The sequence below is a fragment of the Nyctereutes procyonoides genome, unplaced genomic scaffold (assembly GCF_905146905.1).
Source record: "Nyctereutes procyonoides isolate TBG_1078 unplaced genomic scaffold, NYPRO_anot_genome, whole genome shotgun sequence".
NCBI classification, from domain to species: domain Eukaryota; kingdom Metazoa; phylum Chordata; class Mammalia; order Carnivora; family Canidae; genus Nyctereutes; species Nyctereutes procyonoides.
Genome location: NW_026575124.1, coordinates 2389911 through 2409085, shown reverse-complemented (window position 1 = coordinate 2409085; position 19175 = coordinate 2389911). Strand labels below are relative to the sequence as shown.

General features: G+C 49.6%; 1 protein-coding gene across 1 annotated transcript in view; it reads left to right on the top strand.

The window, feature by feature from the left end:
- Positions 1-610: 610 nt before the first annotated feature.
- POU6F1 (POU class 6 homeobox 1) overlaps positions 611-19175 on the top strand; it is a 29886-nt gene continuing 11321 nt past the window's right edge. Inside the window, 4 exon segments of the mRNA XM_055337140.1 lie at positions 611-925; positions 12302-12396; positions 14172-14367; positions 18712-18833. Of these exon segments, the coding sequence (XP_055193115.1) occupies positions 12349-12396; positions 14172-14367; positions 18712-18833 (366 nt within the window). The 5' untranslated portion in view covers positions 611-925; positions 12302-12348.

Here is a 19175-nt window from a genome sequence, read left to right as displayed (position 1 = left end):
CGGGGTCGCGGTCCCCCTGGGTCCCCTCCCTGAAATGGAGCGGAGGCAGGGCCACCTGGAGGACCGAGCGGGGTCCGACGCCGGCTGGACGCCCTCGAGGGGGCTCCGGCCTGGGGCTTGGGGATGGGCCCCACCGACGTTCGCCCCCGAGGAGCGCAGTCCGGGGAGCCGGGGAGGGCGGCGGGGGCCGGGGTCCCCGCCTCGGACCCCCCCCCCCCCGCCGGGCCCTGCGCCCCCGGTCGCACGTCCCCGGATGAGACCAAGCCGCGCGCCCGGCCGCCGGCCTCCGCGGGTCGGGGGCGCAGGGCCCGGGGCCTCCCGGCGCGCCCACCCCACCCCCACCCCCACCCCCACGGCTCGGGCTCGGGCTCGGGCTCGGGCTCCGGCTCCCGCCCGCGCTCCCCTCCCTCCTCCCCCTCCCCCCTCCCCCCCGGCGGCGGGCGCGCGCGGTGCAGCATGCGGCAAAGCTCTTTGCATAAATTATGCTCATGACGCAGCAGCTAAAAAAATCCAAGTAGCAGAAGGAGGGAAAAGGGGGGGGGAGGAGGAGGGGGGGCTGTGGAAGGGGGGAAAGGAGGGAAATCTATCTACCTGCCCGCCCCCCCCGCTCCCCCTGCCCGCTTCCCGGCCGCCCCCTCCGCCCAGCGCAGCCCGCGGAGTCCCCTTCGGCTCAGCCCAGCCCGGCCTGGGGGCCCGCGGGTGGCGCCGGGTCCCGACCCGCTCCCGGGCCGAGCCGAGCCCAGCCGAGCCGCTCTGGCTCCTTTGTCTGCGGGCGGCGGCCGCCCGGCCCCGGCCCCGGCCCCGGCCCCGGCCCCGGCCCCCGGCCCCCCGGCCCGGGCTGGGAGATGCGTCTGTAACCGGCGGCCGCCGGGCACCCGGGGCGAAGGCGGCTCGGGCTCGGGCTCGGGCTCGGGCTCGGGCTCCGGTAAGTAGCGGGGTCCGGGGCGGGGAGGGGTTTGCACGGAGGGGGAGGGGGCCGGGCAGGGGAGGTTTCGGGTTTGGTTAATATGCAATGCCCGTAATTAGCATAATTTATATATTTATGATAAAGAGAGAAAAATGCCGCGGGGCCGGGGTGCCGGGACGCCGGGCCGGGGCGGCGGGGAGCTCGGGGAGCGGGGCTGCGCGCGGCCGCCCGCCTGGGGCCGCAGAGCCCGGGGCCGCGCCCTCGGCCGCCCGCGGGCCGGCGGGGCCCCGGGGGGGGGGCGGGTGCACCGGGCGGGGAGCTGGGGCCCGGCCCCTCCCGGGAGCCCAGGGGGCCGCGGACCCAGCCCTCGGTACCCACACGGACGCCGCGGCCACCGGGAGCGGATTCCCGCCCCAGCCGAGAGCCCGGACGCCTGGGTTCCCGGCGGTTAAGGTCAACGGCGGCGGCCCCGGCGGCCCGCGACAGGTGGCCCCGGCCCCGTGCACCGAGGGCCCCGCTGGGACCCGGGGTTAGGAGCCCAGACGCGGCCGGGAGCGAGCGGGGACGGTGGGAGGGTCCCCATCGAGCGGAGCATGAGCACTTCATAAATATTTAATAACGATATTATTATTAATAAATAGTCATAATAATGGGCCCGGTAGGTGCTTCCTGTCCGTTCTCACCTGGCAAGGCCGAGGGGGCCCCCGGGTGCCTGGTAACCCCCAGTTTGGCGTTGGGATCCCCCACGCAGCTGTGATTGGAAGCCCGGCCCCGCAGAATAGCCTCTGCTGCAGCGGGGGGGGGGGGGGGGGGGGGGGGGGGAATAGAACACGGTCTGGAAGCCTTTCTGGGCAAATGAAAAGAAGTTCTTTGCAGAGATTTTGGCCTCCTCTGCGCTTCCAGACGCCTTGTTCCCAAAGCAGAGGCTGCTCTTTAATTGTTTGTAGACACGTATCCCTCCTCCCCTTTTCTTGGTTTTCTAAGGCGGCCAACGGTGCCAAGCAGGGCCTGCCCAGGAATAATTCCACGTATTCCATTTTGGTTGAAATCCTGGTGCTCAGAGCAATAGTGCTCTGACCCGTTTGTTTGTTTGTTTTGTTTTTGCATGTGTGTGGTGGAACTTCGTCTTGTTCGATGGTTGAACAAAAATCCCTAGTATGTGCCGCGCTGCGCACAATACAGATAAAACTTACCCTGTTGGGCATAGTTTTCATTTCAGTTTAGCTGGTGGTGGTAGAGGTTAGAGGGTCAAGGAGGCAGGTCATAAATATGAAAACATGCAAGGTAATATCCTGGAATGATAGTGTGTGTGTGTGTGTGTGTGTGTGTGTGTGTGTGTGAGGGGGGGGGGCGAGGGAGAAAGGGGAGCTATGTCTTCCCTTTTGAAGGTTACTACCTAGCAATTAAAAAGTGAATCAGAAGAAATTTGCTTCTCTGCATTATGAGGGAAAGGGAGATGAGATAGCCCTCTTATTTACTGGCTATTAAAAAAAAGATTTACTGGCTCTAATATCGTAATAGTAGTCGTTTACATTTTTTAATACTTAACAATTGAGAATATTTTTAGGGCAGCCCAGGTCGCTCAGTGGTTTAGCGCCGCCTTCAGCCCAAGGCGTGATCTGGAGACCGGGGATCGAGGCCCACATCAGGCTCCCTGCATGGAGCCTGCTTCTCCTTCTGCCTGTGTCTCTGCCTCTCTCTCTCTCTGTCTCTCGTGAATAAATAAATAAAATCTTAAAAAAATATCTTTATATGCATGCTTTACTTCAATTAAAAATAACAATTATTATTATTGAGCCTGGGTGGCTCAGTTAAGCATATGACTCTTTTTTATTTTATTTTATTTATTTATTCATGAGAGACACACAGAGAGAGGCAGAGACACAGGCAGAAGGAGAAGCAGGCTCCATGCAGGGAGACTGACGTGGGACTCGATCCTGGGTCTCCACAGAATCACACCCCGGGCTGAAGGCAGCACTAAACTGCTGAGCCACCGGGGCTGCCCAAGGATCTGACTCTTGATCTCAGCTCAGGTCTTGATCTCAGGGTTGTGAGTTCAAGCCTAGCATTGGGCTCCACACTGGGCATAGAGCCTACCTAAAATAAATAAATAACAATAGTAGTAACGGTTACGTAGTGTTTGCTGTGTGCCATGCCCAGTTCTAAGTGCCTTACCTAAATGTGACCAATTTAATCCTTACAATAACCCATGAGGAGGTACTATAATTTAGCCCCATTTTACAGATAAGAAAACTGAGGCTTAGAGAGATTACATGAGGAGAAGCACTACTCAACCTGGCTCTTCTGCCTTTAAGCCTCAAGCTCTTTCTGTGTCAGAATGAGGGTCAGTCAGGCCACAGAGGGAATGGGAGGGAAGCTGGATTGCCACATTATGGAGGGTAGATGTGGTTAGGATTCTCCAGAACTTATTGCTACTTTTTTTTTTTTTTGAATTTTTAAGTAGTTCTAGTGCTGTGAATGGGGGCAAAAAAAAAAAAAAAATGGAAAGAGGATCTGTGTTTTGAGGGAGAAGGTAGGAAATATGAGGAGGCCAAATGATATGACCTGATTTCTTAGTTTATATTTTTGGCTCATGATCATTGACACCCCCCGCCCCATCATATACCAAGCATACACTAGGCACTGGAGTATGTTAATAAATGGACGTATGGGCGCCCGGGTGGCCCAGTCGGTTGAGCATCTGCCTTTGGCTCAGGTCATGATCCCCAGCCCCGCATCAAGCTCCCTGCTCAGTGGGAAGCCTGCTTCTCCCTCTGCCTCTCCCCCTGCTTGTGCTCTCTCACTCTCTCTCAAATAAATAAACAAAATATTTTTAAAAATAAATAAATAAATGGATGTGTCTTCTTGGAGCTTACGGTCTAGTGGGGGAGTATATCTACTTTCTATTTTTCACATTTCATTTGCCCCCTCCCTTCACCCTGCCTAGGATGAGTCATGTTTGGGCACAAGGGAAAGGCAACAGGAGGAGAAACTAAATCTAAATGTGTCCTTATTAAACTCGTGTTTACTGCTTGCCTATATATGTCTAAAATTATATGTGATGTTTGGAAAAGGGGAATTAAAATTGGTCACGACTTTCCTGTCTTTTTCTCCTTCCCTTTATTATGGCCCATGTGAATGCCTCCCTGATTGGTCACCAGCTTTGCAAGGCATTTATCTCTGCTTATGGATGGGATGGGGTGGAGGGCTGGCACTGGAGGAGACCTGAGAGTTTCTATTTTCCAAAGTGTCCTGATCCTTGGGAGCCAGAATAGGGCCCCTTCCAATTCCAGAGAGGAGGTTTGGTATTGTGCTAGGAGGATAGGGTCTGGGGCAGCTGGACACTGCCTTGAATTTTGAATCTGCCGTTGACTTTCCTGTGCCCTTGGGCAAGTCACCTGGTCTTTCTCTACCTCCATTTCCCTGTCCATAAAACTGGGGATCGTAATAAGAGCACCATGCTAAGCATTTCACTTACGTGATCTCATATCACTGTTTTTTTTTAACAATCCCATAAGGTTTTCCCATTTAATCAACATTTTATTTATTTTATTTTATTTTAAGATATAATTTATTTATTCATGAGAGACACAGAGAGAGAGAGAGGCAGAGACATAGGCAGAGGGAGAAGCAGGCCCTATGCAGGGAGCCCGATGCGGGACTCGATCCTGGAACCCTGGGATCCTGGAACCCCGGGATCATGCCCTGAGCCCAAGGCAGACGCTCAACCACTGAGCCACCCAGGTGTCCCATAATCACCGTTTTATTTTTTTTTATTTTTTTATTTTTTAAATTTTTATTTATTTATGAGAGAGAGGCAGAGACACAGGCAGAGGGAGAAGCAGGCTCCATGCAGGGAGACTGACGTGGGACTCGATCCTGGGTCTCCAGGATCGCGCCCTGGGCCAAAGGCAGGCGCCAAACCGCTGCACCACCCAAGGATCCCCATAATCACCGTTTTAAAGATGAAGAAATTAATCGTCAGATTAAGACAGTTGCCCAAGTCACACAGCTGTTTCATGGCCAAACTGGAATTTGAATCTCGGTTTCCCTCCAAAGCCTTATATCCTTATCTCTCTTTAATCCTCAGCTTTCTAGCTATAAAAATGGGAGTAATAATAGCTAATTGTTCTTAGTTTTTTACACAATAATTCCAAGGTAAGCTGTCCTATTATTGATCCCTGAGAAAACAGAGAAGTAACCTGCCCCCCTGTGGAAAGTCACACAATTGGTCAAGTTTCTTTTCTTTTTTTCTTCTCTTCTCTTCTCTTCCCTTCCCTTCCCTTCCCTTCCCTTCCCTTCCCTTCCCTTCCCTTCCCTTCCCTTCTCCTTCCCTTCTCTCCTTCCCTTCTCTCCTTCCCTTCTCTCCTTCCCTTCTCTCCTTCCCTTCTCTCCTTCCCTTCTCTCCTTCCCTTCTCTCCTTCCCTTCTCTCCTTCCCTTCCCTCCCTTCCCTTCCCTTCCCTTCCCTTCCCTTCCCTTCCCTTCCCTTCCCTTCCCTTCCCTTCCCTTCCCTTCCCTTCCCTTCCCTTCCCTTCCCTTCCCTTTCCTTTCCTTTCCTTTCCTTTCCTTTCCTTTCTTTTTTTAAGATTTTATTTATTTATTTGAGAGAGAGAGCACAAGCAGGGGCAGGAGGCAGAGGGAGAGAGAGAAGCAAGCTTCCCACTGAGCAGGGAGCCAATCCCAGGACCCTAAAATCATGATGGGAGCCAAAGGCAGATGATGCCTAACCGACTGAGCCAGTCAGGCACCCCTAATTTCAGTGCATATTTGCACTATGTATATAATGTATGTATGTAAATTTGTATAACAGCTACCATTTTCTGAGCCTTTACTATATGCCCGGCATTGATCTAAACTTTTTACATGCATTAATTTATTCAGTCCTCACTATAACCCTATGAAGCACGTACTATATCTCTCATTTTTTCAGATGAAGAAACTGAGGCACAAAAGTTAAAGCGTTTGTCCTGAGGCCCACAGCTAGTAAATACCAAAGCTGAGATTATGAACCCAATAGTCTGTCTCCAGAGGGAGCTGGCTATAATAATATTGTGTGTAAAGGACATGGGTCCTGATAAACCATAAATGACTATCGTTCTTCAGCACGTATAAGCGGGGAAATCTGTGTCCGGGCACCAGAAATGGAGAAGGATGGGGGGGACATGCAGAAAATCCATCAGGCAATAATGACTTAGGAGTGACAGCCTCTCTGGATTCTAGCAAATTAAGAACGGGGTGATTAATGCTTGTGTGTGGGGATGCGGTGACCCTTCACACCAGGTACTAAAGCCATGTGGACCAGCGTGGCAGTGTTAAGTGGGGGAATTCTGACCATATTGGAAGGAAGAGCCTATGGGGTTCGGTGAAGGAGTAAATGTGCGTGGTGAGAGAGAACGCAAGGATGATGGCAGGGTTTTGGCCTGAGCATCTATGGAAGGATGAAGCTGCCCATTGGCTCAGATGGGGAAAGCTGCATGCAGATGGAATAGGTTTGGGTTAGAAATCAGGAGTTTGGGGGGGCTCAGTCAGTTAACTATCTGACTCTTGATCTCAACTCAGGTCTTGATCTCAGGGTCATGAGTTCAAGCCCCATGTTGGGCTCCTGAAAAAGAAATCAGGAGTTTGGTTTTGAACATGTTGAGTATGAGATGATATGAATAATCAGTAGGCGTATGCATGTCTGAGGCTGAGGTGCCCAGGTAAGGTCCCAGCCGGAGATTGCGATTTGGTTTTCGTGTGACTGAGTTAGCCCATCTAGGGAGGGGGTAAAGAGTTGATGACACCATTCAGCTCAGCCCTAGTTACTGATCTGTGCCAGTCTCCTGTGTCCTGTCATTGTGGTCCTTTTGCATGGCAGCTCTGCCAGAGGTAAGTGCGTACGCAGTTTAAATATGAGAGTAGTAGAGAGGGACACCTGGGTGGCTCAGCGGTTGAGCATCTGCCTTTGGCCCAGGGCATGATCCCAGGGTCCCGGGATCCAGTCCTCATCGGGCTCCCCGCAGGGAGCCTGCTTCTCCCTCTGCCAGTGTCTCTGCATCTCTCTCTCTCTCTCTCTCTGTCTCATGAATAAATAAAATCTTTTAAAAAGAAATTAAGAAAGTAGTATAGAGCTGGAGATACTGATGCCGACAAGCAACCTAACCTGAGAGAGTTATGGCAGATTTTTGAAAGGTGATTTCCCACAATAAATGTGGGATCGCGCCCTGCGCCAAAGGCAGATGCTCAACCGCGGAGCCACCCAGGTGCCCCGAATGTGGCTTTCTTTCAATTGAATACAGGTAAAACTAATTTCAGCTTAACCAGCCATTCCTAAGAATCCCCTAACTTCACGCAGGGTGTCCTTCACCTCCGAAAACGACTGTAGAACAAGGTATTTTACACCTTGAAAACCGCTGCCGTGTTGTTAGGGGAAGGATGAAAACCACAGAAATGAGTCTGAGTTAAAAGTCTGCACCCCATACAAGAATTTCCATTTTCCTCCGCATGGCATCAGATTCTTCATACATAAGATGTCCTGTCTGAACCACATGCCACCCTGGAACAAGGAGAAGGGGACCACACGAAACTGCGGTAGGGGTCCCTTCTGTGGATCGTAGCACCTGCTCATGCACCACGACGTTGAAGCAGACTGGGCTGTAGTTCTCTGCATGACTCCAGTGTTAGACTGAGGCCTTGTCCATAAAGCTGGGGACTGTCTTCTCCCCCGCTGTATCCCCAGGGCCCAGCCTGTAGGAGCCACTGAAGTATTTGTTGGGTAAGTGAAGGATGAAACATTTCAGCATTTTTCCTAGTAGGACCTCAGGCTTCCCCAGGGGGTTCGGATTTGTTTGAGCTCCCCTGATGCTCCTCCTGGGTGCCTTAGGACGTCGCCCGAAGCAAACCCAGAGTGGATCCAGAGGAGAATGACACGCAGAACCAGGGCCCCTGACTCGGTCCCCTCCGCTGGAACTCCTGGATGGTCCCGGATCTCTGGATTTTCAGACAGTGGGCAAATGCCTCAGCACCCACGGCTCATTCCCTTCCCGAGGTTACCTGTGTTTTTAGATATTAGCTCAGGAAAGTGAGGGATAAACGAACTCCCTGGGACCCAGCCGAGGCGCTGTGCCAGGTGTGAGGCACGTGTCTCCGACTCATCTCACTGGAGGAAGAAGACGAAGGAGGAGGCCCTGGGCCGGCACTGCCTCTTCCCGTCACGAAGGACTAGACGCTGAGGACCCGGGTTCACAGAAGCTCATAGAATTTTGAGAGTGGAAGGGGTGTTAGAGTCACGTGAGCCTCTCCGCTGCTCGACTCTCCCGAATAACACAGCCACGAAGCGGACACTCGCTTAGCCACCCTGTGAGTGGCCACGACAAGACTACGAGCAGGCTTTACGCCCCTCTCGGGCAGATGGATGGATGGATGCCCCACAACGGATGGCTCCTGGTCCCTCCTGCCTAAAGGTGTTTGGAATTGGAAAATTCTGCCCCTCCCCCGAAATGTATGTATCCAGCTGTAATGGACCCAAATTTACCTTACACACCTTTCTTCTTAGTTTTTTGTCTCTGCCATTTATTTGCCCTTGCAAATGACTTGCTGATTGACTTCCATATGTAATAAATGGCACAGCTCATCCCATTTCCCATGCAGAAGTGGTAGTCAATGGCCAAGCTCTTGGCAAAACTCATAGAAGGCTCCTGTGGACAAAATCTGGAGGAGGACATCACCCAGGAATGAGGCTAGAGCCCCAGTGAGGGTGGAAGATGCCTACTAGCTCTTCCCACAGATTCCTCCGCCCCTCCTACAATCCCCTTGTCCTATCTGAAAAGGGAAGCCTTATTTATTCTTTTTCCAAATTTCTAGATGTCTTGAATTTCTTGCCCTTCCCTTGATGACTACCGTAGGTAGTTAGAGAAGGAACCTCATGGTTCTTCTTGCCTCCTTGGCCAGGGAACATTCTGGTGAAGAGGTGAGCCAGCAATTACACTCTTAGGTATATACCCCAAAATCTTGAAAACAAATGTTCAAACAAAAGCTTATACAGAAAAATTCACTGAAGCACTGCTCACATAACCAAAAGGTAGAAACAACCCAAACATCCCATCCGCTGATGAATGGATAAGCAAAATGTGGTGTATCCATATGGTTGATTTTTTTTTTTTCAAAATAGATGAGTTTAATTGCCTACTAGACCAACCAGATGCAATAGGTGATAAATGAATGGAAACCAGGATCATAAAAGTAGGAGGGAGGCAGGCATTTTAGACCAGTTTAGGTTTGTCCCCTGCCCTGCTCACTCTCCCTCTCTCAAAATAGATAAAATCTTTAAAAACAAAATAAACTTTTAAAATAAAACTTTTTAAAAAAGATTTTATTTATTTATTTGAGAGGGCAAGCACAAGCAGGGAGAGGATCAGAGGCAGAGGAAGAGGCAGACTCTACTGAACAGAGAGCCCCACAAGATTCGGGGCTCAATTGCAGGATCCTGGGATCATGACCTGAGCCAAAGGCAGATACCCAACCAACTGAGCCACCCAGGCGCCCCAAAATAAAACTTTTTACCACAATAAACAGAACAATATATTAAAACTGACTTCCAGGATTGTCCAAATTTTTAAAATCATGATTAAAACACTTTTTTTTCACATTTCTTTAAATGTCATGTCTTCTTTGGCAAGTTTATTCAAAATACTACATTTCCATTTATTTATATAACAGAGTGCCCTAAATTAAGGTTCATCATAATACCTGTCTCTAAGCCCTAATGGTTTATATCTTCCCTTTAAAATGTATAATATCGAAAAAATAAAGTAAAATAAAATGTATAATAATCGGGCAGCCCGGGTAGCTCAGGAGTTTAGCGCCGCCTTCAGCCCAGGGCCTGGTCCTGGAGACCCGGGATCGAGTCCGACGTCGGGCTCCCTGCATGGAGCCTGCTTCTCCCTCTGCCTGTGTCTCAACCTCTCTCTCTGTGTCTCTCATGAATAAATAAATCTTTTAAAAAATGTATAATATCTTTTAAAACTGTACAAGTATCTTTTAATTACATTATCATTTTCAAAGAACTCCATGGGGAAAAATTATGAATTAAACACCTGTAAGTTTTCCTCATTTCTGTTATAGTACAGCAATTGGTCATCTCACCTGCAGTGGCCTAGCAACTGAGAAAGGGCCAGATGCAGCTGACTGGCCCTCAAGAAAGCAAAAGCTGACTACAGCTTCTCCACTTCTTTTCAAGCAACCCCGTAACTGATGCAAGTCATTCTTTGGTCTATACATTATGCTAGTTTTAGTCCCTGAAGAAAGTCTTCCTTTTCCTGAACCTGCTTCACCAGTTTTGCTTGTTCTTCATTGAATCCTGGTTTGGGGATTCTCATTCATAAAATCATCTTTGGAGACCACGGCCTGCCCCAGGAGCAAGTGGATAGATTCACAGGCATCGATATTGTTGAAGGTATTTTGCAGAATACGTACTTCCTTCAAATTTACTATCTCTGTGTTTAAAATATTCTCGATATTCCATCACAGTTTTCTTCGGGTGAAGACGCTGGTTTCTTTGAGGGGCTCTAATAGTCCTCATTCTCTACCTGAAGACGTTTTACCAGGCTGTAACAGGGATTAAACAAAGATCTTGTTTTCCTTAATCATCGTCTAAGTGTTGCACTTAGAAGGTTCTTCTCTTGAGCTGCTTGTGTGGGGAGGTCGTGGATCGGCGCAGGCCTGGGGAGTCCTGGGTAAAGTCACAGAGAACTTTGATGCACTTTCTGTCGTGGAAATGAAATCTTGGTTTGCCTCTCCCGGAGCCGTGGCGGGGAGTACAGCAAGCCCACCCAATATTATCCATTATTCCGCAGCTATAAAAAGGAGTGAAGTCTTGATACATGCTACAACATGGACAAACCTTGAAAACATTTTGCTAAGTAAAAGAAGGCATGCACAAAGGCCACATTGTATGATTCCATTTATATGAAATACGGAGAAGAGACAAATCTGTAGAGAAAAAAGCAGATTAGTGGTTGCCGGGGGCTGGGGGTGGCCGAGAAAGGGAGTAACTGCTAATGGATGTGGGGTTTCCTTGGGGGATGATGAAAATGTTCTGGAACTAAATAGCGGTGATGGTTGCACAACATTGTGAATCTACTAAATTCCACTGGGTTTTACACTTTAAAATGGACACAGTGGTGAATTTTGCACCAATCAATAAAATAACGACTGCAAAAATAAAGGAGAACCGACCAACCAACCCAGGGTTGAAAGAGGAGGAGGAAGGGAAGGATCTGGAATCTAGAACATTTCTCTGAGTTGATAGCTTCCTCATCTGTACCGTGGTGGTAATAATGTCCCCATACCCCAGCTGGCGTGAGTAATGACATGAATAAGTGTCACGTAAACACTTAGCACTAGCAGCGCTCAAAGCGAATGTTAATTGCCTTCTTTTCTATGTAAGTATCTAAAGCTATTTGTCCCCTTTATACCTTTATTCCTTATGACTGTGGATGTGGCTCCAGCCACTCTGTTCTTCGCAAGGGCTCCTCCCACTCTCCCTTACGGCCTTGGCAGGCTGCTCGGCCATCTGGGATGTTGTCCAGCCTCCAATTTTAAAGGCCAGTAGGGTCATTAGGCCACTGCCACAGAATCACTTAAGAGCCGATTCTGTGGGACCCACCTGCTGAATCAGACTCTCTGGGGATGCTTACTTCAGGGGAATCTGGTGTCTGTATTTTTTACTAAGTGCTCCAGCAATGAGTGTGCATATTCATGTTTGGGACTACCGTTTTGATATATTCCTGTCTTTACCATCTCTTCCAGGAAGTCTGCTCAGACTCCTCCCCTGAGAAGCCCTCTGATAGAGTGTTCCTTTCCGGTGTCTTTGGTTCTCAATATCGCGGCCAAAGTCACCTTGGGTTCCCCTGGGTCTGCTCTCTCCCTGCAGACTGGGCGACTACCAGGGACAGATGCCTGGCCCTCTCTTTCCTCTTATCACCCTGGTTTCCTCCTGAGTGTAGGTTCTCCTGGGATGCTGTAGGAAGACACTTCATTTTTATTTTTTAATTAAAAAATTTTTTTAAAAGATTTTATTTATTCATTCATGAGAGACACACAGAGAGAGAGGCAGAGACACAGGCAGAGGGAGAAGCAGGCTCCATGCAGGGAGCCTGATGCAGGACTCGATCCCAGGACCCCGGGATCACGACCTGAGCCAAAGGCAGGTGCTCAACCACTGAGCCACACAGGTGTCCCATTTCAGTTTTAAAGTCCTTAGAATCTTATTTCCTTACTTCTACAGATATTTGAGAGAACTTAGATTCTCTCTTCCTACCATTCTGCTCCTGACTTTTTGAGATGATATAGAAGTTGTATTACTGTGTCACATCAGCCTTTGCTCTTCCCTCGTTTCCCATGTCTTCCCACAGGATGTGCTAGGTGTGGGCCGGCCCCCACCCCACCCTGACAAGTGACCATGGATCCTGGAGCCGGGGCAGAGTCATCTCTGACTGTCAATGAGCAGGTATATTCTGGGGCAAGAAGAGGCAGGGGAGTGAGGGGCATGGACACTGGGGCTGTGGCCAGGAGGAAGACCCCACAGAGCCCATCAGTATCTGTTTCCTACCAAAATTCATGGTCACTTCACCCATCCAGGTGTAGCTACCAGCAAGGATTTCTCAGGGGCTGAGTCGGGGGGTTTAAGCTGTAACTTGAAAAAATCAAATTAAAATACACAAATTGTTTTTAAAATAAACAAACAAACAAATAAATAAAATATACAAATATGTATGGGGTGTCAGTAAAACATGTGACTCGATTTTGGGGTTGTGAGTTCAAGCCCCACATCTAAAAAATAAATAAAAAATTTAAAATATATACAAATAATGTATAAGTTTACATAAGAAAACATATAGACATTAATATAATTTACTCTATTTTTTCCTATATATTTCATAGTTTTTTGTACTGAACATGTTTATTACATAATTTTTTAAAAGGAAAAAAGGATTAATCTCTTAAAATGCAATTGGACCGAAGTCCTTCATAGCTCAAGATTGAATCAGAAATGGAACTGCTTTTGGAGGTTTATTTCATTCATACCTCCCTGATGGGTCACACTGTCACTTTTTCCAGCAATCTCTGGCTGGATTCAATTTTCAGGCTTATGGACCAGGTTGTGGGAGTGCCTTCGGGTACAGGCCAAGTGCAGGGGAGGCCTGAGAGAGCTTTTGAGTATACAGAGTGTCCCTGATGCTTGAATGGCCCAATTCAAAGCAGGTCAGTGACGGAGGTAAAGAGCTGGGGAGTCCTGACTGTCTGAGCAGGAGAAGAAGACTAAGTGTTCTGAGGAGGCCCCGGGGCTGCTCCACTGGCATGTGGGAGGTCCCCTCGAGGCTGGAGCGTGCCCACCGATGGCACGACTGGACGAGCAGCTCACAGGGTACAAAGCTCCAGTCCAGGAGGTGGGGCAAGAGCCGGCATCTACAGGATTCTTGACCCTCGTTTCAGGAAGTTAGCTTGCAGGGAAATCTTGGCCTTTACCCCAGTGTTTTGGAAATAAAGGAATCATGAGCTTAAAAAGTTACTCAACGTTGTGGAATATTCGTTTTCCACCCCTCTATCTTTGAGGGAACTTCTATGAGGTTTCAAGAGAAGTGAAGAGGAATTTGCCTCTTGGCCCAGCTTAAGCAGTGGGTTCTGTGTTAGGGGCCTTCGTAACCTCACTCCAATATCCTAGCAGCTAAGAGGATACCCTTGCAAGGCTGTGGGATCGGCCACTTACCACTCCCTGAACTGAGTCCAGGAGGGGGGCAAATAGAAATATCCCCAAGTGGTTTGGCTCTGTGGGGCCTTTCCCAGCATGTGTCAAGCTTTGCCCCTGTCACCAGGCCCCCAGTTCCTTTCAGAAGCTCTTTTCTTGGAATCAGGGAGCGGCGGCCCAGCCACAGACCGTGGAATTGTCACAGAGCGCATGAACCTCAGGCATGAGGTCTACATCTTTTTTTTTTTTTAAAGATTTTATTTATTTATTCATGAGAGACACAGAGAGAAAGGCAGAGACACGGGCAGAGGAAGAAGCAGGCTCCATGCAGGAACCTGATGTGGGACTCGATCCCGGGTCTCCAGGATCATGCCCTGGGCTGAAGGCAGCGTTAAACCGCTGAGCCACCCAGGTGCCCAGGATGTCCGCATCTTGAGGTGCCCTCCCCTCTCACCCCAGCCATACCCAGAGCTCTGCTCCCCAGGAGCTAGACTGGCTGCTCCCCACCAGCAGAGCCCCCTGTCCTCTGTTTGCAGGTCATCGTGATGTCAGGCCACGAGACCATCCGCGTGCTGGAGGTTGGAGTGGATGCCCAGATCTCTGCTGAGGAGGAGGGCAAAGGGCTGGAGGGTGTGGCTGCCGAGGGCTCCCAGAGCAGAGGCCCTGGCGAAGCCAGTGAACCAGCTGGTGAGGCTGGGCCAGACAACCCGGACTCCTCTGCAGAGGCAACTGGTACGAGGCCATCGTTCCCATCTGGCATTGGTCTACCTGCGTCCTTTTCTCTGGCTCCTCGGAGAGTTGGCATGAGTCCCTGGGGCCTAGGTAGCCAGCCTTAAGGTCTTGTTGGCTTCCTGTCCACTGGACAGCCTCTGCCACAGCTAGACTTCTTGCTCAGCTCCTAGGGCTGTCCTGCCCTCGTTGGCCTTGGAACTCTAGATCTGGTTTCGATCACTTCCACATCTGTACTGGGAGGGGTCAGGGTGAGGTGGGACGAGAATGGCAAGGCTTAGTTGAGGGGATTGAATTAACCTCAGGGAGGGAGAGCTCCAGGTCTAAGCCAGACCGTTGGGCCCAATGCAGAGCAGACTAGACCTTTAGGATCCTGACAGCCCTTCTGACTCAGTACCTTTGGTGGTAGATCTGGGAGGTCCCAACAACTGGGGAGAAGAGGGCATGTTACCTACCCTGGACTGAGGGTGTGGATTAGGTAGGACCTTCCAGAATCCCAGCTGGGCTGATGTGAGTCAAGCCTGGTGGTCTTACTTGTGCTGTCCTCTAAGGGCAACTATAGGGCAAGAGTGTGATTCTCCTGTATGGGGAACGGAGAGAGATGATCCACTCACAGCATCTCTCCTAATTACCCTGCAGCATAGCTGTGACACAACCAGGGCTGTTCTAGAGGCTAGGACTGGTGCCAGGCATGCCTCTCTGGCCGGCTGTGGGGCACCCTTTCCTGGACTCTTCTCGTTGATAACCTTGCAGCATAGACCTCTTTTGCTAGAAACCTGGGACCTCCCTAATCAGGCCCCTCAGATTCCATGGTTCATCTCCCCTGGCCTTCTGCTTATCTCCCCTTCCCTAGATTGGAGATCTGGGCTGGTGGGGGTGGGCCAAAGGAGGAGGCAAGAAGAGAGCTAATGAGGCTTTTGGGAAACAGCAACTCCCTAATAAGAAAGTGCAAGACCTCACATCCCTTATTCTACCTGCAAATCAGTATGCAGATTCATTTGAGACCCTAATAACCCACAGTTTTTATTTATTTATTTATTTATTTATTTATTTAGTTATTTATTTATTTATTTATGATAGTCACAGAGAGAGAAAGAGAGAGAGGCAGAGACATAGGCAGAGGGAGAAGCAGGCTCCATGCACCGGGAGCCCGACATGGGATTCGATCCCGGGTCTCCAGGATCGCGCCCTGGGCCAAAGGCAGGCGCCAAACCGCTGCGCCACCCAGGGATCCCCCACAGTTATTCTTTCTCCTTTTGAATGAAGGAATGGCAGAACCCATGACCATGTCCCCCTAGCCTGGAAATGCTCTGCTCTGTGTTCAGGCCAGGATGGGCATCACCTCCTGGGGGGCAGTGCCCTGGAGAGCAGACAGCAAAAGGGATTTTACATCTGACCACCCTTATGATTCTTTTCCGTGGTGGGGATGGGGCCCCTTTTCAGAAAATTTGGGAGGTTTTGTAAGTTTATCCACAGTGTCCTGATTTCCGTTTTTACTTTTTTTTTTTTTTTAAGAGGGAGGTAGGGGAGGGGGCAGAGGGAGAGAGAGTCTTAAGCAGGCTCACGCTCATCATGGAGCCCGATGTGGGGCCCAATCCCATGACCCTGAGATCAGGACCTGAGCTGAAATCAAGAGGCGGACATTTAACTGACTGAGCCACCCAGGTGCCTCATCCATTTTTACTCATCTTCTGTATCTCATTTCTTCTGGTGCCTTAATTCTGTTCCTTGTCCAAACTGCTCTCAGGAATGGATCCTGAATCAGCTATTTATATCTTAGCATGAGTGTTCATGGTAGTGTGCTTCTCCTTCCAGAGGTTTGTATTCTGAAGCCTTTCACGAAAATCCTATTCTCTGTAAAGGAATTTTAGTTATCATCAAGAAGGTAAGGGAGGTATTTTGACAGTACCTCCTAAGAAGCTGCCAACTTAGGCCAAAGACTGTGGCCTTGCCGTCTTTCCAGATATATAATACTGAGAAGAGTTTCCTCTTAAAACAAAACTAAGTAATGGGAACTTTTTTTTTTTTTTTGTATTCGTGAGAGACACACAGAGAGAGAGAGGCAGAGACACAGGCAGAGGGAGAAGTGGACTCCATGCGGGGAGCCCGATGCGGGACTCGATCCCAGATCCCAGGATCATGACCTGAGCTGAAGGCAGCCACCCATCTGCTGAGCCACCCAGGTGTCCCAGTATTGGGAAACTTTTTCAGGATGAAAAAGATCTAGTGATTTCTATAACTCTAAATTACTACCCAAGTCCTTGTCACAAATACGTACTTTTTTTTTAAAGATTTTATTTATTCATGAGAGGCAGAGACACAGGCAGAGGCAGAAGCAGAAGCAGGCTCCCTGCGGGGAGCCCTATGTGGGACTCGATCCAAGGACCCTGGGATCACGACCTGAGCCCAAGGCAGATGCTCAACCATGGAGCCACCCAGGTGCCTCACGAGTATATTTTTTTATAGTTGTGGCCACCAAAGGTAGACAGTAGTAGGACACTTATCACCATATTATTTCTATGGCCATTTCCTTTATTGACATAGATTCACACACCTGATTCTGGTTTTGGCTATTGTCAAACCGTCTGGTTTTTCATTGTCATAACTGGTGCTGCTTTGCGTGTCTTTGTACTGGTCCTTTGAAATTTTTTTTTTCCTTTGAGGTGTAGTCCACCAGAATTCCTTTTGAAGAGAAATCAGTTGTGTACATAGGAGAAGTCATCACATGGAAAAATACAAAATCTGTCAATGAGATAGAGTCCCACATCATGAGAGGACAAGTAATTGGCTATAAGGTACCACTTGCCTGTTAAGCCAGAAAAATAAACAGTGATAAAACCTCAAGTGGGTGGCACTGTGGAGAAATAGGTACATTATTGATGGTTCTGTGAATTGGCTCAGTCTTTCTGAAAAGCAGTCTCGCAGAAGTGACAAAAGCCCTAAATGTATGCAAACCCTTGGGCCCTGGGTCCTACTTTGGAAATAAATCCTAATAAAATGATTATCTCCTTTAGATGGTAAGCTTTTCTCATTCATATTCATCACATACCCATTTTCCCGCTTTCCTTTTTTTCGATTGCATAAAACTTTGCCAAGCAAAATATTTTTTAAATTTTTCATAGATTCAGAGTATCTATCCATATATCCTCTGATTTTTTTTTTTTTCAATAGGATTGTCTTTCCCCTCCTGGGGAGATGAACCTACCATTTTGTTTTCTGTTTGAATTTTAGAAGGCTTTAGTTCTTGCCTGTTTGTCTCTTTAATTCCTTAAACAATTGGATTTTTTTTTTCATTATATACTGTAAACATTACGGTCCTGAGTTAGGTTGCTGCCTTTTGAGATTAAAACAGAAGCTGGGAATGCAGGGTTGGAAGGTCATCTAATTCAATGGTTCCCACTCTGGCTGTGTGCTGTATCACAAATGAGCTTAAAAGAAGAGAGAGGAGAGGTTGCTGGCCTCCACTCCCGGATATTCCGATTCGGTCATCCTAGGTCAGGGCCTGGAAATCTATGCCCAGCCAGTAGTAAGAGGCCGCCAGTCTGGTCTAACCTCAGTCACCCAATACATAGTCTCACCCTGTATTATATAATAACCCCCTCCTCATTGTTGTGTGGCTTTGAAGAGGTTTCCTTGCAGGGGTCCCCAATACCTGACTAAGTCGGGGGAGCAAGAGGAAGCTATAGCCTGGGTGAAAAGCTCTGGTTCATGGGAAGTTCCTTTAGAAGCTCAGTGAAGCTTCTCACCCGGGCTTCAGACCTCAGGCACCGGCAGAGAACCGCTGCCCAGCCTGGAGTGCCCCTGTGTTCTGGAGTGGGGCAAAGACCTGTCCAGTTTTCAGGGATTGTCACTTCAAGGACTTGGCCCTCTGGGAGTCCTTGTAGCCTTCCCCCAGCCAGCACCTGCCTCCAGGTGCGGACAATGGTTCAGGGGTTGGAGCCAAGGGAAGTTGCTCCCATCCATTCTAGCTCCTTCCTGGCCTGACAGTCATTCACTTTAGAGCCTTCTACTGATTTTGTGATAGGTCACCATGTCCTGTGGAGTCAGGAAAGGAGCGACCGAGAGCCAACTGTGCACAGGCCTGCATATTCTCCAGCTAGATGTGGGAAGAAGGTTACCCCCCTTGCAGGTCTGGCACAGGGCTCCCCAGCCTCCCGTTCCCTCTACCTGTAACATTTGGGAAGTGTCTCCGGGACCAGGGAAGGCCAGTGATTGGCCCTGGGTTATGCAGAAATACAATGTGAGGCTGAGAGTTGCCACCTCAAGCTGCAATGGGATGCTCTATCTGGTGACCCCTCCACTCATACCAGGCTCACTCCTTGTCCTTTCTCTCAATGCCACATGAAGTGAAGTCTCTCCCGGGGATCCCTCCGAGTCCTGCCCCCGCTGTTGCCACCTTCAGCCAAGCCCCGAGCCAGCCTCAGGCATCGCAGACCCTGACACCACTGGCTGTACAAGCTGCCCCCCAGGTAAGGGCCACCCAGAGAGCTGAACAGAGGGCCCTGGGGCTGGAAGCAAAGCGTGGGATGGCCAACGTGGGGTGGCCGTGGGATCTGGGAGTTTCACGGGCAGAACAGGGAAGGGGGTGCGGCTTGAAGGGGAGAATGTCCTCCTGGGCACCTCTGGCCTCTCCCCACCCCAGATCCGGCCCCGTTGGGAAGATTAGATGTGTGTTTGCCAAGTCCCGTCCTTGGGTCCAGCAAGGGTTGTAGAGATAACATTAACTCTTTAAGGCCACCGGCGTTTCCACTTCTCTCAGGACTCAATGAGCCTGGTACCCTCCGGTGGATGCCTGGAAGAGTTAATGCGTG